This window comes from Coptis chinensis, chromosome 3, assembly GCF_015680905.1.
Source record: "Coptis chinensis isolate HL-2020 chromosome 3, ASM1568090v1, whole genome shotgun sequence".
Lineage (NCBI taxonomy): Eukaryota > Viridiplantae > Streptophyta > Magnoliopsida > Ranunculales > Ranunculaceae > Coptis > Coptis chinensis.
In genome coordinates this window covers 34868543-34892130 of record NC_141458.1, presented here as the reverse complement: position 1 = coordinate 34892130, position 23588 = coordinate 34868543, and the positions used below count along the sequence as shown (strand labels likewise).

Genomic DNA, 23588 nt, shown 5'->3' with positions numbered 1-23588 from the left:
CACTTTCACCAAAAAAATTCCTTACCCATCTATTAAACCAAATAAAAGAACCTACCTAAGTGATGAGTATGAGAAATAGGATGAAATATGGAAAGAATAAAGAGAAAGACTTGTCCCAAATAAAAGTCAGTTACTTGCTTCAGGAAAGAAAAATAGAATCATGTTCTTAAGCCATCTAGAAAAAAAAAAAAATCCATTAGAAGCTTAAGAACAAGGTTGGAAAACTCAGTTAGAAGAAGGAAAGAAAACAAGGATTTCTCTAGTGTAAATATATGAAGACCCTATTCTCTCATACTCGTAAATTTTGATTATCCATTTCCATTTTCTTGTATACTATCACCTAAGCCCCACAATACCTAATAAAGACCTCTAGCTCAATTAGGAGTAGGGTGGTGTGATAATAAGTAGTAGACGTGATTGATCAACATCGGCTTCTCTGACTATCATTGAGATGTGAGGAAACGTGTGCCCACTGCACACTGGAGTTAACAAAACCTGAGTGGAAATTTTTTGAGTGAAATTGTGTTTTGACACATACCTGTGAGAACCCATTTAGGTACACTCTCCAAAGGATTCAGAAACAACCCTGCTAGTACGTTTCAATGAAAAGTTCACTGCATGCGTGATCATATGTAGATGTTTTAATTATTGAATACATATTAACTTGAGTTTCAAAGAAATCAATCCTCGTTCCCTGCTAAGGAGATGTATGGATATCTGAGATTAATTTAGAAAACGAAGTTTACATCGAAGTCGTTATAGTATAAATGAAGTTTGTGAGTATCTTCTCTGAAAAACTCTCACGAGGCTATAACTCGTCCACTAGGGAATTCCTAGTGGTTTAAGGCCTTGTTGCATATGGTCAATGCAACCGCACTCTGGGAAATGAGAATTAGTTAGGACTACACATTTTTGGCCACTTATCTGTTTTAATGTCTTTTCTTTGCTTGAGGACAAGCAAAGTGCTGTTTGGGGGTAGTGTGATAAGCACCCAAAAGTGTATTATGAAACCCCATTGAGACATAAATTTGGTTAATTATGTGTTTAATAATCATGAAATAAATATGTTTTCATACTTTTGCAGGTATTCGCAGTAAACATGAAAATATTATTTAAACCTGCGATAAAGCACGAGGAACGACATATATATGAATTCTTCCAAATCCGCACAGAAGCATCAAACTTCCGAAGGTCCTACCTCTTGAACTAGGACTCTGAATGCGACAAGTGAGCTGCTCAGACAATCAGGGCGATGAACTCTACGTATAGGCGGGAAGTTGTAAAATTGCCCAAAAAGACCGGATCGCCATCGACTGCACATAGGACCCACTATGCGGGCCCGTAAGATTGGATGAGTCATCAATCATGGAGCATGTCAAGACAAAAATGACAAATTATTAGTGCAAAGTTGACACCTTGCATGTAATTAATTAGATTAGGTGTTAATAGTGAAAAAAAGGCAAGGTGTCACTTTGTTTTAATGTGGTGGATAAAAATAAAGTAAATGTGGTTTGATGTTTCACATGGGAGGAAATGAGATTTCTCTCAAATGGAGAAGAAAACAAAACAAGGGGGGGACACTCCATTTACTCCCTTGACTTCTTTTCCTTACCTTGTATTATTTTAGTTCCTTAGTCATTTTTATTATTTAGTTTTTAGTTTTGTAAGAAAAGCTTGTAATAGTTTTAATGGAGGAAACTTTGGTTTTCTTCTAGAAAATAAATAGAAAGCAAGTGAGTTTAGATAGTTAGTCTTCTTCTTCCTTTTTCTCTCTCTCTTTTTGTACTTCTAACTTGTAATCCTTTATCCCAAGGATCATGAGCTAACTTCCCTTTTGGGGAGTTAATCCAACTCATGTGAGGGAAAATATTTGTTGTTGGTTTGGTAAGTTGGTTAGGAAGAACAACTAGACCTACATCCTATCCCAAAATGATAGTTGGTGTAGTGTCAAGTTAGGAATCAAAGTGATGAGGTTAGAGATAAGTCGTTGCTTGGTTCCACTTGCTAACATGTATGAGCTTAGAGATGAGCCATACATGTTAGGGATAAAGTTTTCTTCTATTAGGACTTGTCTATGAGTCTAGGAAGAATAAAATGAATTTATTAAAATCAACAACAAAAGTTATCTTCACATGAGGAGGATTAGCTCTCCACCTTTTCTTTAGTAAATTGTATTGTGTCTTAGTTGCATGATTTTGAATCTTAATGTTTTTCTTAATGTTTGTGTAGGAAAGAAACCTAGTATTAGTATTAAACTTACTCACTAGTTCCCTAAGAGTAAAAACCAAGTTGTAGTTGTCCTAGACTTTAGGTTGGTTCGAATCCTTACTTCAACTTTACGAACACGAAGATCGTGAGTAAGGAAATCTTTGAATTCGCTGTTTTCACCAAATTAGAGAGTAAATCTCTAACGTAGTAAAAAGAGCAATATCAATATATTAGAACCCTTTTAATATATATCTCTTTAATATGGAAAGTGCCCATTAACAAATCCATATTTATAATAAGTCCCTTGGAACTTTCAAGAAAGTCCTTTCCTACCATTAATTATATCTAAGTCCCTCCACCTATCTTGTATTCACAATTAGACCATTGGGAATTTGTTCTTCACCATCACACCCATGTCTAATTGACCCAATTTGACATTTAACATCAATTGAGCATTAAGAAACTATTTCTTATACCGGCCAGGTTTGAGCTCAATTAGTTATGTCACAATTTCCTAATACATAACTCCGTAGAGTGGTGGATCCTTTATTAGATTTCGTGATTCAAGACGTCCTACATTTATTACCCAAAACGTTAAGTCTAGTCTATGAATAGACATTACTTTTTAACGTCTCAAAGTAATAAATTTGAGACACAATGAATTTTCACAATTCCTCAAGTCTAGGGATTAATTGGTAGAGTGAGATTTGCACACTAACCTTAACAGTGAATTTATAGTGTGTTCTCACTTTGATCCCCTCAGTGTCAGTCATGTGACTACACCAATATACAAACTTAGAGTCATACTCAAATGATTGAGATATCATAATCCTATCATATAGCAGTTATGTATATTACAGTCTTATAAGTGAAGCATCCGACTTCACCCCTAACTGTGAGTATTCTAGATAAATAGATACAATCAAATCTCCCGCACATGACTCTTCATATGCTTGATTGTTCTAATTCTATTACCTATGGAACTTATGGTTTAATCATATGATATTAGTTCACCCATATGCATAATAATAAGATTCATGTATTTAATTAAACATCATCATGTATAATCAATAAACGTTCATTGGCTTTGTAAAGGCCAAATATCCCAATAGCTTGCAGCACCACCATATCTAACGCCAGTAGACCTGTTTAGATTAAAGTAAACAGTATTTTACAAATTGTATCCTAGACCTACAGAAGAGACAATCAATCTAATTCCCTGGAGATCTGCTTCCATGCCATTGTATTATGCAAGAAATTAATATATATTTATTTAACTTGTTTTTATTTTAATCTTGTATGTGATTCATCTTGAATGTAAAATAGCTAAATTAGGACATACCTTGAGTTGATATCTTCATATTGAATTGAAAACTTCTTTATACACGATGTTCTTTGTGCATCCTTTGGGTTCATTTTCGTCCTTTTTTATTAGGAATTTCAATCCCTTTCTTGAGGTGGTTCGCGAGACAGCAACATATAACTGGCAATGTATGAAAATTGGTCTTGATAAATAAACACCAACCTTATCAAAAGTCTGACCTTGACTTTTGTTTATAGTCATAGCGAAACAAACTTTGACAGGAAACTATTTCCTCCTGAAGACGAAAGGCCATTTTGTGTCACTTGGAGACATAATCATTCGGGGAATAAAAACTGGTTCTCCTATCTTTGTTCTAGTAATAATTGTTGCTTCTATGACTTTTGGAGCAATATTTGTCACTGTGAGTCTAGTACCATTACACAGTCCTTCACTTTGATTCATGTTTCTTGATGAAGATAATAGGGACTCCACGCTTAAGCTTCAGATTGTGGTTGGGTACTCCGGAAAATTCCAAGCTGTTTAAAAATTCTGTTGGATACAGAACATCTTGTTCTGCGCACTTTCCTGGGATTGGACATAGAGAGTCTGCACTTAAGTAGCTTTTTAAATCTCCAAGAATTTTTGAAACAATTGCATAATTTATTTCCTCTACTGTGTCATTCTTCGGTGCTAGAATACTCCTCTCTTTCAAGTACTTAACTTCTGTATACTTATTCACCAAATCTGGATAAATGGTGCTGATGATATCTTCAACTGAGTTGTCACTTTCTGGAATTAGTAAGTCATCAGGTATTTTGATCCAAGTCGGCTCAATTTCTTTGTTCATCGCCTTTGCAGGAAGGTTCCCATCTCCTAGATCTAGAACCCATTTGCTAAATTCATCTACAGAACTAACAATGTCATAGTCCATCACGTCACTCTTGAGTCTCATGTTTTCACTCAAGTGAAAATCTTGGCAAATTTTCCAAAGTTTTGATTTGTTAATGGAAGCTTTAACAACATCAATTCTTTTACCTCTTGGTATGACTGGCAAAATCTGTCTAAAATCTCCACCCATGAGAAATGTCTTTCCACCAAAATCTCTAGTATCTGGTTTCAATAAGTCTTTTAGAGTACGATCAACGGCCTCAAAGCCGTGCCTATAAGTCATTGGAGCTTCGTCCCACACAATAAGGTCAGCTTTTGAAATAAGCTTGTGTAGTTTTGAACCATGAGAAATGTCACAACTTGTGGTCTCATCTGTAGGTATCATAATTTTAAACCTGGAATATGCGTTGTTCGTCCACCTGGTAAAAGAAGTGATGCTATTCCCGAAGAAGCAACTGCAAGAACAATTTTACTTTCAGAACGGAGTTTTGAAATGATAGTCTTGTAGAGGTATGTTTTCCCAGTTCCCCCACTTCCGTAGACAAAAAACACTCCAGATTAGGCCTCAACCTGCATCGCCATTACAGTTGTAAACATTTTTTTGTTCATTGTTGAGACCGTTATAGAGTTTGATATGTTCGTTGTGCAACTCTAAGCAGTTGTAATCCAATTCTTTAGCAATCAATTTGTTACCATAGGATGCTTGTGAAGAAATATTGAATTTAGGAAAACCTTCAATATCTGTAAGTGTTTTCCCCCTACGAACCATGATATTTTCAATCTCGCAAAGAGTATCATTCTTTATCTAGTCATCACTTAGCTGGAGACTTTGGTTGTGGTTGGTTTTTCTGTAACGAAACAAAATATCTTCACCAAGGCTTTTCTGATGATTTTCAAAAAGTATTTCTGGAGATGTAACCTCACATAGCAAGATTAAAGTGACAAAAAGTTCTCTTAAAGAAGTTGGATTTGCCCACTCGCTTGCTTGCTTCATAGCATCATTCCATTCACTGTCGTCCTCTAGCAAACCGTATGCCTGTAATTTAAAAATGAAGGATTACATAATATAAAATGAAAAACTTGATATTAACAAATAAATTAACAGGACTTAAAGTAGACTCTTCAGGAATGGCACATCTCAGGCAGCAGAAAGCAAGTAATATTTCGCATGAAAACTGGGTGTTTTCCCTAAATGTATTTGGGGGTACCTTTGGTGCATGATAGAGTTAAGAGTGATCATCTCACTGACATGGTTGACAGAATAAGGAAAACAGCCATAGGGTGAGAAGGTAATGTACTTTTTTTTTTCAAGGGAGAGTTGTGCTTGCTAAATCTGTTCTTTTATTTAGAAAGTATGATGAATGAATTTATTGTATGCACTGTATATGACTCGAGCAACTTTAGAAACAAAAAGAAACACACATGCACGTGGACATACTATTACAAAGTGAAGATCAAATTCTCTTATTGGAAGATCCACCATATGCATATTACAATTTGATGCAGTGTTTTATTTTGCTAACTTTAGGAGGAGCCTCCACAAACTTCTGAGATCAGCCAACCATTTCAAGTCTCTGCAGGCCAAGCTTATCCACTTGGAGCCTCAGAGACAGAAAGCGGGATTAACTTCTCTCTTTTTTCTCAAAATGCATCTACGGTTATATTATGCTTACTGACTTCTGAGAGGTGACTTTTTTCCTATATATTTTCTATTTGTTCTAATTCTATAGTTCTTTATAATTTATGTTTTGACTATTGTATTCATTTGAGAGATCTTGAAATGGCATTAATATGACAGGCTTTGACCTGAGATCTAACCTGCCAAAATTTATTTTAGGATATGGATACTTCTTTTGAAGTCAGGTTCAAAGAGTTTATGATACTTTGATATGAATGATTTAAATAAGAATACACCAATAAACATGATTGAATCATAAAGATTCAAGTTATATGTGGCATTATTATAATTAGAAATGAGATTTGTTTAAAATTGATAAAGTATAGCAGGCTTCAGGATCACCTTTTGTTGATCAAATCTTCATAGTTATTTGTTATTTGTAAAAGCTTTTCTTAAGTTAGTTAACCAATGGTTGATTAGGAGAGTGGAATCCAACCCCAGATCCTTGGTTAATTGTTACACTCTCTTAGATAAAACAGACACTGAGTTGAGGTTACACTAACACCTAATTTCCATCACGCTTTTTGAATGGCCCAACTCCAAATCTATGGTAAATAGATGATGACCTCCTTAATGTTGGTCAATGTGATAGAACCATTAAGGCAATCACTAAAGTTCCAAATCATGTAGGGCTCTTGCTCTCTGTTTAGCTTAGCTCTTTTCAGTATGTAAGCTTTAAGTTCTTATGGCGCCTACTGCCTACATTAGTTCAACATGATCATATTAGGTGGGGTTGATGCCTGATGGCAATAATATAATATGGTATCTACGTGGATATCTTATCCGGCTGCTTGGGGTGGTCTTTTCTGTCCAAAGATGCTTGCTCAAGATTTTTGAGGACTAAGTATTTTATGAGAACAGGAGATATCATTAAGTACGACAGAATATATATTTTGTTGTCAAATGACATATAACTTTAATAATAATGTTAGACTTTTATTGGAATATAATAATGGTCGAGAGGGATACTGCTTAATATGTTACTTACTATATATGTTACTTACTATATCACAAAAAAGCTGTTAGTAGTAGATGGACAATTGAAGTAGTTGAAAGATTACCTGACACATTGCTTTAAAAGTTGGATGTGGGGTTCCATTAACTGTACGAATATCTTCATAACTCCTAGGTCCTTTAACAACATTAAGCAACATTCTTAAGTAGAACCTTTCACCTGATGTAGGATGTGCGTAGTAAACTCGTCCAACTGATATTTCTCATTTTCGTATAGTCCACTTATTATACTTTTTTTTCCAAACAAATTTAGTTGGGAAATCAACATACGTAAGTGTCCTGGCTAATTCATACTCTTCATTTGCCTTGAACCATTATGTAAACTTTATTCTAGACGCTTTTTCACGACGCACTACTACTTTTGGATCATCTTTCTCGCTGTAGTATACCATATTCTGACCTTCAAGATGGAATGGCAACCGCTCGACACTCGAATTTCTGTACTGTATATCAAAATTTAAAAGCCTCCAAACTCCTTCAGAAGAAGAAAGAAATCGACAGTCTAAGAAGTTTGATATTTCATCTACATCCCTGACAATTTGTTCCCATCATATCTTGTCGATACCACTACATTCTCAACAATCATTGCAGATGCTCTATCCTTTCCCTTGTTAATATACTTGAATAGGTACTTGATTGACCTTGCTTTGTTGCAGTGTTCAACATTTAGGTGGGATTGGAACTTCACAATCAAGTCCACATTGTGTGGAATGACCCATTTGTTATCAAGAGTTATTCCGTCTTTTTTTGCAGTTCGACCATTGTCTCTCCTCATATAGACTGTGAAGTCATTTTAGATCAATCGTTGTCTCATTCTGAGAATGGTTTTGGATAGTGCCTAGAACATTTTTGATTCCCATCATCGGTTTTACCATGCAAGGAGAATCGGTTTAGACCTGGCCACATGGACCATGAATCATGAATTCCACAACTGCATTTATCTTAACTTTGTAAAGAAGGTCGGGGCAATTCGGCAGATATAACTCTATTGACTTGCGAAGGGGTGGAAGGCTTTGCTGAATTTTCCAAAAATAGCAAGATATGAACATGGGGCAAGCCTCTCTTTTAGAACTCTATTGTGTAGAGAGCTGCAATTAATTGGAAGTTAGTATCAGATTTTCATACTTTAATAATAGAATATTTACTAAAACTTAATAGTAAATATAAAGACTTTGCAACAAATTATTTACAGATGTTATGTAAAGAAGTTGCAAACTAACAGAAGCGATGGAAATAAACTAAGAAGTGGACCACTTCACCACTCTTTGATTGACTGTTCCTTTTGGTATATCGGTTTCAAAATGATTTATTCTTCATGTTAATTTCTTATGTTTTCGATTGATTCTCAGCATTTTAGAATTTTCTATTCATTCTCTATTGAAGGGGTAGCTTTTCTGTTGCACTTATGAGTTTTGACAATTATTTGAAGTATGTGGAAAGGAGACTAAGAAATAACAGGGGTACATGGCTGGTGTTACTTAACTTGATCAAGATCTTTGAAATTTGGAAGACAAAAAAGGTGGACCCGTCCTATTCCTTTAGAGATTGCATCGACACTTGTGTCCTAATCAACCTCTATTCTCAGGTACCCCATGCACGTGGATTAAGAATATAACTCTTGTTGCTTCTATGTATGAGAGGTCAGAGTGAGGTAGAGCTCTGGTTAGTGCAGAATGGAGGTGTAGTCTCTACCCTGACATTATTTCTTGACCTAAAACATTTCTGTTGGAAGTCATGTTGGATTTCAGCTGGATGCTGGTAGTAGTATGCTAACCCGCCTACTCTTTTTTTGCTATATAAACAAAAGCCAACATGAATCTGAACAGAATGGATCATGGACACTCTCTGTCTCAGTATATTCTTTTGTGCCCTGTAAATAAGAGAATATTCAACCCTGATGAAAGAAGCAGCCCAGTTTTTTTATTTTGAAGATTGATTTTGTATCCAAGAGTTGTTTTTCTGTTATTCTAGTTTTCACTCTATTGACTATTTTATTTGATTTTTATATAGGAACGGTTCCTTGGGTGGGAGTGTGGACTTTGTAAAGATGGTGGTGTCCTTGGGTACTTCATTGTTAATAAACTTTATAGTTATTACACTTAGGCAATGATAGAGCTAAGTTATTATCAGTTAAGGTGTATTAAAAGTTTTCAAGTGCTTTGACTGCGGTATTTGTACGTCAAATTTGATAAACTATTAATCTTTTCCAGGGACTGAAGGGAGCAAGGTACAACATGAAGATAGAGCTAGAAGACATGTAAATTGGCATCTGTTAAGTTTGTACACTACTTTTGGTATGCCATAATCTATGAAGGCTAGTATGTCATGGTCAAATCATGATCCTTTTATCGAGTATATTGGATATATACTTTTGATAGAAAATTGTTTAAAATGTTTTTCTAACTGTACTGTTATCTGGACAGTTTACCAACAGTTCAATTACTGATGTTATTAAAACTATAGTGAAAAAGGATGGGTATATAGGGCTTTTAATGGAATGGAAACCCAGGATGTTATTCCACATAGCCATATAGGAAGTACATAAGAACAAAAACAATTTGTAGACATATTGGGTATGAATTTGTGTGTATCTATATTGAAAATTACTGCTTGATTTACTTGTAAACTTTATTGGGCCTGGGTTATTAAAATAGGTGTGAATAGTCTTTCCTACGCTGACTTGAAAGGTAATAACATAAATTTTTTGATTCCTTGCTGATCCTCAGTTGTAAGGAGAAAACTTATACTCTTATTCTTGATGATATCTTTATGTGTGTGATAGTTTTTTGTCAGATCACTCCTTTGAGCTATATTAACCCTCATCATCTTTACTTTTGAATGTGTTTTAATGTGTTCATGACTTATTTTTTCGTCTCTTGATCTGTTTGTTTGATGTTCACTGTGATATTTTGCAGTGGTAGGCTGCTAAAGTCTGTGTAGAAACTGCTCGTTCAAACTCTAAAGATTTTGTGTAGAAATTTTCTTGAAGATGTTCTACACATATTTGAAGAATGAAGAGTCTTTGCCACATTATGTTAGTGGTGCAGGTGTTTATGTGAAGACTTTCCACCCTGATTGGTCACCTTCAGCAATCAAGTCTGCCCTTATGACTACAGGTACTTTGTGCTGCAATAAAGATTTATTTATTGTTATTCATTCAATTCATGTTTGTTCACGTGTTATTAATCTTGTAAGTACTTATGTTTCTTCATTCATTCAATTCATGTGGTTGTTCACTTGTTCTAACTCTTGTAAGCACTTATGTTTCTTGTTGTTTGTAGCTTTTCCCTTAAATCCAACAACTAACCCAGATGCTGAATTGGATTATGGTGCTAGAAATATTTATCCTGTAAAGGCTGTAGGTCCTGGCTTAGTCTATGATGCTATTGAAGGCGACTACCTAAAATTTCTATGCAGCATATGGTATACTATGGAGCCGACAAAACTCGTATCATTCATGTATATTTCAAGAGCTCAAAGCTAGGTATGTGCCTATCTATATTACAGCGTGTTATCATAGACTGCTTTCTTGTTTGGATCATTTAGGCATATTTTTTTTTTCTATATTCAGCATTTATTTATAGATTAATTATATATTTGAAGGGGGAGATATTTTTTTCTTAGCAATATAATAGTCATAAAGTCTACAAATGAACTAAAAAGTTAAAAATTACGAAAGAATAAGTTATAAAAGCAACTAAATTAGTAAATTACTTACCCGCCCAAGCTTTTCCAAACCTTTTACATTTTTGCAAATCCGTCATAAGTTCATGCAGCTTGATCTCAAAAACTCTAGCAACAATTTCAGGGAAATTGACGTGTGTATATCCAGGAGCAATCTTGTCAATACATTTTTGAACTTCAGGCCATTCAGGATTGCAAGTTAAAGTTATGAATAGATCAGGAGATCCAGCCCATCGACAAATCACAATAGCGTCTTGATAGTTTTGCAGCATATAACGTGCACCTTCGGTGAAAGAAGATGGTAGAACTATTCGCCTTCCAACAAAACTTGGTTTTGAATCTCCAGAAAGTACTGCATCAACTAATCCTTGATAAAGCTCAGCACGAATAGTCTGTTGGTTATTTCTAACCCAATCAACTCTAATCTATTTTACAGCACAGTAAGAATCAACAATAAGTTGTTGTTTCAAGCGTCCACCAAGAATAATTGTTTTTCCTTCTTTTAGTCTTATTTGCAATCTGAAAGCGTAGAACTCCCTCATGCTTATGTTTGTCCTTTTCCCAACTTTGACATTATTTCGATAAGGGATATCAATCAAGTACCCGTCTTCAGCATGAGGAAACAAAAGAGGATATTGCATGGCCATGAAACTTGGGTGCAATTCATTTATTCTTTTCAAGCCATATCCTTTTTTGTCCACCACAATATCACGGTAATTACTAAATTCACTCTTCCTCAACAATAAGTGCAACAACTTCAGATGATGTCGGCATGTTATATAGTCTCCCATCCTTTTGTCTTGTACTAATAAGCTTTATACTGAAATCACCTACTTCAGACTCTTTAAACCTGTCCCTTGCCATTCTATAGGTCTCAGTAAGTTTGTTTATATTGTTCAACATATCTATCAGTCCCTTCACAATATCTGGATCCAACTCTTCTTCAGATCTGTTTTTCAAAATTTTCTTACCAAGAGAGTTCATTCTGTTCACAACTTCATTATCAGTATCATATATGTAAAGTTGGGAAAACTTAGGGCGTAAACCTTCAGGTGGAAGCAAGGTGCCAATTTTGTGGTGGTTTTGGCCTTTTATCTTGTAGACGTAAGGACCATGACCATTGGTTATTGATTCTTGAACATCACCTCCTGTTGATGTGAAAGCAAACATTCTTTATATATACTCGATGTTTTTCATAAACTTTTGGATTTGGAGCGAATTGCGTCCATAAGCTCATTTAAAAATCAGGTGTATCTTTCAAAAAAGGTAGCTGAACTTTCCCTCCACCGCAACATATAGAAAACTTTGGATTTTTTGGATTTTTCGTTCGGTCATTCCTTTCTTCATACCAAATAATGGCATCACAGTAAGGAGTAAGGACACACCGATGTTGGTTCTCCAAAATCCAACGGTTGGAAACAACGCCCTGAATTAAAATGAATATGAAAAACTATAACTAATATAATACTAACTTTCATGCAAAACTCCACTTGGCTTCTCATGGGAAACTTCAACTTCCATATGGTCATTTGTATCGTTTTCATCTTCTATTTCTAAATCATTCCCACTGATTTGAGAATCGTAGTCATCGTCACTTTCTCCAACACCGTCTGGTTGATATAGGTGATTTTTTCGGGCATAATGGTTGTCATCGCTTATTTCAGCATCACAATTAACATAACCATGAGTTTCAACTGGTTGGATTTCTCTATTACTCAATATACATCTTCTTTTATATCGGCTATTTTTGGCTTTATCATTATTTGACTGCGGTCCATCCACTGTATAAGAATAAAACATGTTAAGTACAACTCAAAGCGAAGTAACAATGAATAGTAAAGAATATCTTACAAAGTTCATTAGGAAAAGGCTGTGAAGGAAAAAAACCATCAAGTTGATATTTAGTGGATGTAGCATCTGTTGACAAAATTAAACAACATTATAATTATAATGGAAGAAGAAAGGATTTTTTAGTTACTTGTCCATTAATAATTAATCAAATATTTTTTAAAAGAAAAGACTTATACTTATGGGATATTCAATAGTAGATCGTTCTATGTCTTGAATAGAGGTATTGCCATTATGATTTGAACTGTGTTGATCTTTTCTGAATTTGATTCGACGGTTCTTGAACCAATTCTTTATGTTATCTTCCGAAATTTGACCATGTACTGACAGCTGAGTTGTCAAAAGTTTGATTTCTTCCTTAGTATAATATAAACTCTTTTGATTAAATGCACTTTCAAGTATCAGAAGGTGCATCGTTGTTGGTGACCATCGCTTTCTTGCAAACATAGTTACCTAGTAAGAACTCATAATCATGTTGGTGTGAAAGAGATAATGCCGTTCATTGTTAATGTGAAGTTGCTAAGAGAACTGGAGATGGTGCTTTCTATATACTGGGGAGATATTGAAAGAAGACTTGTATAAATAACACTTAGAAGTTCAAGAATTGGTCGCAGCTTTTTTCTCCTGATTTGAAGATTAATATATAAAGGAATCTCCTGATTAAAGGAGAGTCTCTCGCTGAAAGAAGACTTGTAGAAAGAACTAATTAGGAATCTTCAAATTGTGTATAGATTAGGAAACTAAATTATAACTATTCACAGAAACATAATTAATTGGGACTCTAACTATTAAAAAAAAAAAAAATCTGACAGGTGCTGACATTAAAACTTGTCAAAGCAATGGTATTAAAGTGATTCTTTCTATAGGAGGTGGTTCTGGGAGCTACTCTCTTGCGTCCTCTGATGATGCTAGGCAAGTTGCCACATACCTATGGAACAACTTCTTGGGTGGGCAATCCTCAGCCCGCCCAATTAGAGATGTTGTTTTGGATGGAATAGATTTTGACATTGAAGGATGTTCAAACTTATATTGGGATGACCTTGCTAGGTACCTCTCCGGATATAGCAAGAAAGGTAAGTAGGTGTATTTGACTGCTGCACCACAATGTCCATTTCCTGATGCTTGGGTTGGGGGTGCCTTGACAACAGGCCTTTTCGATTATGTTTGGGTGCAATTTTTCAACAATATCCCTTGTTAGTATGCCTAAGGAAGTATTACCAATCTTGAAGATGCATGGAAGCAATGGACCACATCCATCCCTAGTGCTCAAATATTCTTAGGACTACCTGCTGCTCCTCGGGCAACTGGCAGTGGATTCATTCCTGTCAACGATCTCACTTCTGAAGTGATTCCGGCTATCAAAGGGTCAAACAAGTATGGAGGCGTCATGTTGTGGTCCAAGTACCATGACGATCAAACCGGATACAGTTCAAGTACTGTGAGCTTCTTATGTATATTTGGGTATGTTTGTCTTTTTTAAAGCTTTCCTTGTCAGGCGTCATGTAATCATATGTACATGTTCCTTTTACCAAGTATAAACTCTAAATTAAGAAACATATTTTTAACTATCTTATACAGCTACTCTATCAGTATAGTCCAGTATATTGGCCTTGTGGTATCAATGTTGTCTAACAGGGAGAAGTGCCCTTGATTGAAGAGTGTAGAGATGATCGATAGTGTGCGACCACCTAGCGCCAATCTTTTTGCTCATACCACTTCTTTAGTGGCTCCTGTCCAAGAACTACGCCAATACTCCATACACATATGCCACTTCCACTATCCCTGCTTATGCACAAAGGTTCAGTGGCATTCACAAAGACCACACTAATGACTCTATGCTCATGGCCTACGAAGGATTGTAGATGAGAAAAGTTCTGCAAGGATAGAAATGGCTAAAATGGAAGTAGTAAAATTCAGCCTGTATGGAACTTAAGTGTAAAAGTCACTTATTTATCCCATTGTCGTGAATTATAAGCTACAATATTTATTTTTTATAATCTGTCAAGTTCCGCTCTTCCCACTTGATCCTGCAAGCCCCAGAAGAGAGCTTTCCAGAACGCCTATCAATCTTTCAGGAACTCTGAAAACTTGACTGCAATGTGTGAAGTATGTCGAACTGCAGAGTAAAATAAAATGCAAATACCTGTGAGTGGAATAGCAGGATGAATGCCATTATCTTTTTAATTAATGAAATAGATTGTGGAAAATGTTTGTACGTATTATCTATGATGGTCCAATATCGTTAATTTTCAAAATCGAATTTACATAATAAGTAAAATGACTCAGAATCTTAAGACCTTGAATCTGTCTACATAATAAACAAACTTGATAGGAACCATTACAATATGATCACCATTAGATAGACAATTCATACAATCCTGAAAACTTGCAACAGTAGTTTCTAAAGTTATATTACATTTTCAACCAAAAAAAAACTGCTACTGACATATTTCTGATTACTGTTGCTAGAGGAACAACGCCATTCAACCTTAAGCAAACTTAATATAGCTTTCCACGTCGAATGAGGTTAAACTTCCTATGATATTTGAGTATGCTCTAGTCCTCCTTGTATAAGATCCCATAAGATTCCACTCCATTTAGCAATTCACAACTGTCGTCAGCCAAAATTAGCATAGACTTGGAAATTAACATTTTTTCCAAAGCTGCTTTTGCTGCACTAAGCTTCGATGTCTCTTTCTGCTCTAAACACGCTGAAGCCAAAAGCTTCCCATCCACCAAAATATTGGTAATATTATTTTCCCCATTCCTCTAATATTTAATATAAAAAAAAATTCCTTATTTCTGACAAAGCTCATAAAGCATTGTGAGTGGTTGTTGTTGTAGATTTTCAAGCGCAACGATAGGCTCCAACAGTGGACTAAAGACCTACCATAAACATTACATAACTTTATAACTAACAAAAAACAAAAACAACATTTTCAAAAACTAAGAGTAACTTTTTACCTCCCACATAAACTTCAAATCAAATTTGGCGTCCACGTATACAGCCGCAGCAACGGGTTCGACGATATCCGCTAGAATATTCTTAACCTACCAAAACAATATACAAACCCGAATATTAGAGCATGATCAAACCAAATATTTAAAGTTTAAAACCAACATAATATTCTTAGCTTGTGTACCTTTGCATCAAGAGAAGGGGCATTGTGCCTAGCAAAATGAAAAAGGCCATGTCGGACTGCAACGTGAGCAAGCTTTTCAGTGTTAATATTGGAAGCACAAAGAAGCCAGAGTTGGCCCTGATCAAGATTAGGGTATGTGATATATACAAAATTTGCAAAAGCAAACCCCAAAGCAACATCACAAACGAACTCTAAACGTTAGTAAGAATGTAAGATGGCGATGAGTCAGCAAAAGAAGAGTGAGTTAATGCTTTTGCCAATAGTGACTTGTCAGAGAACCTGTAATTCAGAATCTGCTCAACTGCTTCAATTGACAACATGAAGTTGTCATCTTCTGTCATATCGCAACCTGTAAATCAAATCAATAAGAAACGACATATTAAGCCCAAAGAACAGAAGGAACCGAAAAGAAAAATATGTTACCTGGAAAGCGTAAGTTTCCATAGAAATTGGCGTACTTGTCCTGTGAGTTCTGAGAAAGTAACTCCAATTTTATGGAGTAGAAAGTAGAAAAAGGCAAGATGTTGACGTAATGAGTGGAGTAACTGATAAAATCATTGTTGCAAATCCTTCTTAAGATCATTATTACACGTGTAATATTCCTCAGATCCTTCCACCTCATTCTATTTTAGCTATTCCTTTAAAATCTCAATAACTTTACTTCTCAGAATACTTTCATACATGAAGAAGACAAAAATAGTCGAGGGAGAGTCGATGAATTATTTAAACAAAGGTGAACTGGTAAGGAAACAACCTTTGAGCTTGGACAAAGTACGTTGGTGGAAGTACAACTAATGTCCCTGTAGTTAAATCAAATTAAAAGTCAAGAGTTGAACCGTTAAAATGATCAATTATTAAGAAATTGAAGAACTACATTAAGCAAACAATCAAACACTCTCAAAATTTCAAATATTACAACCGTGAAATTCGTAGTTCCATTCACGTACTCATATTATTGTTACCATTGACAAATCGAGTTTCTTCAAGGACTAATTCTCTGGAGACCAATAGATACCATAGCACTATTTGCAATTAATAATCTCAAGAAACTATGAAAGTTTGTGTTGTATCGACGACCATTTTTTCGTTCCCCAATACAATTAACGATATTTAACTACCAAACTTCCATATTAAAAAGCGAAGAATGGATAACTAATATGATATCCAACTATTAGGTTCATTGGAGGTATCAATTGAAACTCCAATACATATTTTAGTTTGGTTGTGAAGAATGGAGGCGAGAATTTCTGTTGATATGGGAGAGAATAAGATGCAATGGTAGATGAGAGAAAGAGGGACGAACAATGGAAAATGGGGAAATTGGGAGAGGATTTACTAAGCTGGGTTATCAAGGAAAATGGAAATTGGGTTACTTTTTTTTGTTTTGGGTTCAACAATATTGCTTCAGTTTCAAAAACTATATCACCAGGCAAATGGATACTATCATCATTAACTCAGGTGTCTCTTAAATCAACAAAATTATAAATTTGTGTCCTAAAATTTCTATAAATCAATCAAAGATTCGAGATGTCCATAAAAGCAAACAAAACAAACAAATGGGTATTCTAAAAAACAATCATTAATCCAAAATTCCAATAAGAAATCACTTGAGCAAATACACCAATATCACCAAAGGGGTATTATCATTATGCAAACAAAAAACGATTTGAAAGACATACCTGGTTGAAAGGGGCAAAAAAAGAAGAGTTCTTAAACCCATAGCTTAGCGTGTGCAAATAAAAAACTCATAAAAGAAACATTGTTGAAAAAACAAAGCATTGCAGTTTGGTAGTGAAATCAATTTACTTGGGACTTAAGTAATGGTTATAAGAACAAAATATATGAGATAAACTAACCTCAACTAATTCTTTCTGACTATTGGCCTGCCATAGTTAGGTCCATATACACGACCCTCTTTCTTAACTCCTCAAGAAAGGGAATTCCTGAGGTTGCAAAGAACATACCGCAATTCCAAATTCAAGATGTGCCTGCAAATTTCCTACTTGATGGCGAAAGTCTGATGGACTTAATCTTCTTATTCATCTGAAAGAGATACCCAGTCTCGAGCAAAGGAAATAGATAAGATGAACTGACCTAAAGTATCTCCATCTTCATATTTGTCTGTCGTAGTTGAGTCAACTGAAGGTGCAACTGTCTCTCAGTTCATCACTAAATAAGAAATCAAAGAATTGAATCTACAACAGGAACCTATCAATATTCAACAAAAATGATAAGTATATGTCAATCTTAAGTCATATATACTCATTACATTTATTGTTAGAATATAATAAACACCCAAAAGTGTATTATGAAACCCCATTGAGACATATAAATTTGGTCAATTATATGTTTAATAATCATGAAATAAATATGTTTTCATACTTTTGCAGGTATTCGCAGTAAACATGGAAATATTATTTAAACCTGCGATAAAGCACGAGGAACGACATATATATGAATTCTTCCAAATCCGCACAGAAGCATCCAACTTCTGAAGCTCCTACCTCTTGAACCAGGACTCCGAATGCGACAAGTGAGCTTCTCAGACAATCAGGGTGATGAACTCTACGCATAGGCGGGAAGTTGTAAAATTGCCCAAAGACCGGACTGCCATTGGACTGCACATAGGACCCACTATGCGGGCCTGCAAGATTGGATGAGTCATCAATCATGGAGCATGTCAAGACAAAAATGACAAATTATTGGTGCAAAGTTGACACCTTGCGTGTAATTAATTAGATTAGGTGTTAATAGTGAAAAAAAGGCAAGGTGTCACTTTGTTTTAATGTGGTGGATAAAAATGAAGTAAATGTGGTTTGATGTTTCACATGGGAGGAAATGAGATTTCTCTCAAATGGAGAAGAAAACAAAACAAGGGGGAGACACTCCATTTACTCCCTTGACTTTTTTTCCTTACCTTGTATTATTTTAGTTCCTTAGTCATTTTTATTATTTAGTTTTAGTTTTGTAAGAAAAGCTTGTAATAGTTTTAATAGAGGAAACTTTGGTTTTCTTCTAGTTGAAAATAAATCAAAAGCAAGTGAGTTAGATAATTAGTCTTTTTTTTCCTTTTTCTCTCTCTCTTTTTGTACTTTCTAACTTGTAATCCTTCATCCCAAGGATCATGAGCTAACTTCCCCTTGGGGAGTTAATCGAACTCATGTGAGGGAAAAATCTTTGTTGTTGGTTTGGTGGGTTGTTTAGGAAGAACAACTAGACCTACACCCTATCCCAAAATGATAGTTGGTGTAGTGTCTAGTTAGGGATCAAAGTGATGAGCTTAGAGATAAGTCATTGCTTTGGTTCCACTTGCTAGCATGTATGAGCTTAGAGATGAGCCATACATGTTAGAGATCAAGTTTTCTTCTATTAGACTTGTCTATGAGTTCTAGGAAGAATAAAATAAACTTATTAAAATCAACAATAAAAGTTAACTTCACATGAGGAGGATTAACTCTCCATATTTTCTTTTAGTAAATCGCATTGTGTTTTAGTTGCATTCACTTGAAACTTAATTTTTTTTTTTTTTTTTTTTTTTTATGTTTGTGTAGAAAAGAAACCTAGTATTAGTATTTAAACTTACTCACTAGTTCCCTAAGAGTAAAAACCAAGTTGTAGTTGTCCTAGACTTTAGGTTAGATCGAATCTTTACTCCAACTATATGAACACGAATTTTTGTGAGTAAGGAAACTTTGAATTTGCACTTTTGTCAAATTAGAGAGACAATCTCTAACGTAGTAAAAAGTGGATATCAAAAAATGGCGCTGCTGCTGTTCTAAAGGCATAGGGACGAAAGTGCTACTGGATTGGACTTTACTCCAAGGGAAACACCCTCTCATCCTCCCTTTGTTTTTCCTATTTTTCCGTTTTTTTTTATTTCTTTATTTCTTAAAACCAAACGAAAACCAAACGAATTTTTTTTTTTTTTTTTTTTTTTTTTCGTACTTTTCGGTACCAAAAGTTAGGACTGGGAAAGTACACTGCAGGCGATTCTAAGGGTTCTGTGAAAAGTTGAACTCATTGTGACATCATTGACACGCATACGCGGTATTGGACACGCGTCCGCAGGTTTAACCCGCGTCCGTGGGTGTATTTGTTTTGTTGGTGCTCATAATTTACCTCCAGCATCCCCTGATCTATCTTGATCCATATCCAGGCCTCACTCTCTAGACCTGTAACTGAAAATTCGACTATTCTATTGGGATTAATCACGTCGACGATTTGAAACGTCTGTTTCATTTCTTTGGCAGACTAGCGGAAAGCTACAAGTTCCAAAGATTTACCTTTTTTTTTTTTTTTAATTTTGTTGCATGAATGCCATGTATGTAGTTATTATAAATTAGTTTATGGATTACTATTTACGTATTAGCCTAGAAATATGCATGTATCATGTTCAAACACCTGTAAATATTTATATACGTTTAACTAGGCATGAATTGCATATCAATGTATATATACATATAAATGGTACTGTTTTGCATGGTTATATGTCTGTCTACGTATAAGTGTCTATTGTTGCATGTTTAGTATTTCTCTACGTAAAAGTACAAGGTATTGTTTAATAAGTCGATTTTGTCAAGAAAGAGGAGAACATTCCAATGAGGGTAAAAATCTGAGTTGGGTAAGTTGTTTCTAAACCCTACGGGGTGAAGATGCTCTCTATATGACACCCGCAATCTCAATGAGTATTGTCAAAATCGAATTATTATGCAATACAAGAGTCGTATTTTAGTTTATGTATAATACCTTGCATGTTTAGTTTTGTCGTATTTATCTGCGTACATATGTTATATTCGCATGCTAATGTATTTAGATACATATGAGTGATTCAAATTTTCTTGTTACTGTTAATATACTTCTACGTAATATCGATTTACAAATTAGCGTACATATACGTATTACTGATGTATATTTGCATGTACGTATGGAAGTATTTATCGATGACACAAGCTTGCCTATTCGTATAGCTATACGTATGAGTAGAGTATCTTCACATGCTACTGCATCTAGTATTGTATGAGTAGATCGTATTTGCATGTTTGTATTTTCACTCTTGCATAATAATTAAAAAAAAAATTAAAAAACAAATTAAAGTAAAATTAATACCGACTTTGCATAAATTTTAATTCCATAAATCTTTATAATATTCCAATGGTGTCTAGGAAACTTGAAAGATTGAGGTTACTTAATTAGAACCGTGCTCGCACGGAAAGCCTCCCTCATATCTCTCTTGTGACCTGGTTGTTGGTTTATGCACACGTATTCCTAGCTTCACTGCTACGTTAGCAGCAGCTTAGGCCTACGTTGTTCAACTCTAATGCTTAAAGACAATAATAAAATTCGAGTACTACTAAATTCCTTCTGTAAATTAGATCTAATTTTATGCTTGCATGAGATTAAGGTCTGGTTCCACTAAAGAAATTGAACATACCTATCGTCGAAAAAATACGATAAGCAATTGCGTAAGTTCTCACCTAAAAATTGTTCTTCTTCGTTAATTACCTTCATCACGATCCTTCGTCGCCATTAACCATGCCGTTATGGCCGACGATCCTCCACCAAACCGAGAAGCCCCCGCCGGACTTCTATCTTCGACATCTGAGGAAGGACCTTCTTCCCGCGATCAAACTTGAGGACATTGTTGGTGATTTTCGTATCCCTCCAAACATTTTTAATTTGTTACCTATATATCATGGTTTGGATCACGAAAAACCTTACAATCATCTTCGTAGGCTGTAACAAGTGGCCACAACATTTCACCATCCAGCAGTCTCTAAGGAACAACTCTTGCTTCGGCTATTTCCATTCACTTTAGCGGAAAAAGCGTCAATTTGGCTAGCAGGACAACAGCCACAGTCCATAGACACATGGAATAAACTAGTTCAAGTTTCCATGCTTCAATTTTACACTCAGAAGAAAACAACTGAAATGCTTCAGAAAATTCAATTCTTTCGTCAAAATCCTCATGAATCCTTTACGGAAGCATGGAGTCATTTTATTGATCTTCTGTTAGAATGGCCTCATCACCAACTAGAAAAAGCTGTCCTTGTTCGTTCATTCTTTAATGGTCTTTCTGATCATCAAAAAGAAACTCTTGATATAATGAACGGCGGTTGCTTCATGGACAAAGGAGCTTTCTTGAAGCATATACTTTTCTTGAAAAACAAGCGAAAAAAGGTACACACTGGGGTAACACTGAGTCGTCTAGGTCATCAAAGGACAATGTTACAAAGGCCACATCTATTTTTGAGGTAAAACCCGATCCTGAATTAAAAAATTTGATGGAATCCCTAACTAAAAAAGTAGATGCCCTTGCAGTTCAAGTAAACGATCAACTTCCAAAACAGGTCATGAACGTTGACACATCCCCATGTGTTCTTTGTCTTAGTCCTGACCATCCTGATGTTTATTGTCCCTTGTTATATGCCTCCCCTTCTCAACAGTCGGAGGAGGCATGTGCATTCAACATTCCTAATGCACCTTGGAGACAACATCCGAATTTCGCTTGGCGCCAAAATAACCAACAGATGGGGGCTCCTCCAGGTTTCGCTAATCCACCTGTTCGACCTACCAACAATTTTATTCCATACCGCCAAGGAAATAATCAACAATACTAACAAGGTCAATTTCAAAATAATTCCAATGCTAATTATCAAACCAACCGCGGCCTTGTTTCCAAAATTTAATCCATATCCCAACTATAATCAAGAACTTCTAAGTAATAATCGAGAACTACTAATTTTGCATAACTGCGCCACCCGTTACGGATTGGACAAAGCGAGACTTTCTTGGCTTACATGAACCAACAATCTCAAATTTTAACGTCTATCCAACAATCACTTCAACAATCAAGCAAGAAAAGAGTCGAGAAAGCGTGTTTCTGCCTGCAGAGTTCAAAACCCTAAACCAAAAACCACGACCTTTGAACTCACCAATGCACCTAGTACAAGCACCCCTAACCAAGGTGAGGTGCATGCAATCACTACTCTACGATCTGGAAAAGCGTAGAGAAAATCAAATCACGATGCGGATGATCAACCAAAGGAATCGAAGGATCAAATGAATCTATTTCCAATAATGAAACCTACGGTGGATTCACGGATCCAACAAAGTCAACATCTCCGAATGTAGGAAACAAGCAAGTAGAACCCTTTGCCAAATTTAAGCCCTCTAAGGCACCGTTTCTGCATGCTTGGCAAAAAGAATAAACCGATGAGAATTTTCTTTGAAATTTGAGAGACTTTTCAAAATTTGACAATCAACTTACCTTTTTCGATGCCTTAAAACTATTACCAAAACATGCAAAATTTCTGAAAGATATGTGCACCACAAAAGGAGAACTAATGTTCCTCAACAAGCTCCTCCTCACCGAGCGGTTTCCCTCCATCACCGAACACAATGGTATAGTCAAATACAAAGGACCACGGTAGACCAACAGCGGTTCCATGTACCTTAGGTGACAAATATCGCCTCATCAGGGCTTCTAGACCTAGGAGCTAGTGTGAACTTACTTCCATATTACTTATTTAAACAACTAGGTCTTCATAAGCTCAGACCTACCACCATGACTCTACAGTTAGCCGATCGTTCCATAAAGTATCCAAAAAGAATTGTGGAAAATGTCCTCGTAAAAGTCCAAGACTTTTTCTATCCTGTAAACTTTGTTATTTTGGATACAGAAGTTGCATGTGATTCCATTCCTATCATCTTAGGACGTCCGTTCCTAGCAAGTGCTAATGCTCTTATTAACTGTAGGGATGGTTCGATGACCATGTCCTTCGGGAATCTATCGGTCGAGGTGAATGTGTTCAAGTTGATGAAA

General features: G+C 35.5%; 2 protein-coding genes and 1 pseudogene across 2 annotated transcripts; 2 read left to right on the top strand and 1 right to left on the bottom strand.

Annotated features, from left to right (window-relative positions):
• Window positions 1-3959: 3959 nt before the first annotated feature.
• LOC147509328 (uncharacterized) lies at window positions 3960-4784 on the bottom strand. The gene has a single exon (XM_086597781.1). It carries the CDS (start codon window positions 4782-4784, stop codon window positions 3960-3962), a length of 825 nt encoding a protein of 274 aa, XP_086453907.1.
• A 5296-nt stretch (window positions 4785-10080) lies between these two features.
• On the top strand, window positions 10081-10575 carry LOC147509327 (cucumisin-like). Its single transcript, XM_086597780.1, has 2 exons — window positions 10081-10207; window positions 10373-10575. Exons 1-2 carry the CDS (start codon window positions 10081-10083, stop codon window positions 10573-10575), a joined length of 330 nt encoding a protein of 109 aa, XP_086453906.1.
• Window positions 10576-13009: 2434 nt separating this feature from the next.
• On the top strand, window positions 13010-14274 carry LOC147509326 (hevamine-A-like; annotated as a pseudogene).
• Window positions 14275-23588: the final 9314 nt, after the last annotated feature.

What these genes read in the sequence shown, in the direction of transcription:
- LOC147509328 (XM_086597781.1), bottom strand. Translation starts at nt 4,784, where the DNA reads ATGATACCTACAGATGAGACCACAAGTTGTGACATTTCTCATGGTTCA.
- LOC147509327 (XM_086597780.1), top strand. Translation starts at nt 10,081, where the DNA reads ATGTTCTACACATATTTGAAGAATGAAGAGTCTTTGCCACATTATGTT. An exon ending in GTCTGCCCTTATGACTACAG is followed by an intron (nt 10,208 to 10,372) that starts GTACTTTGTGCT and finishes TGTTGTTTGTAG; the next exon opens with CTTTTCCCTTAAATCCAACA.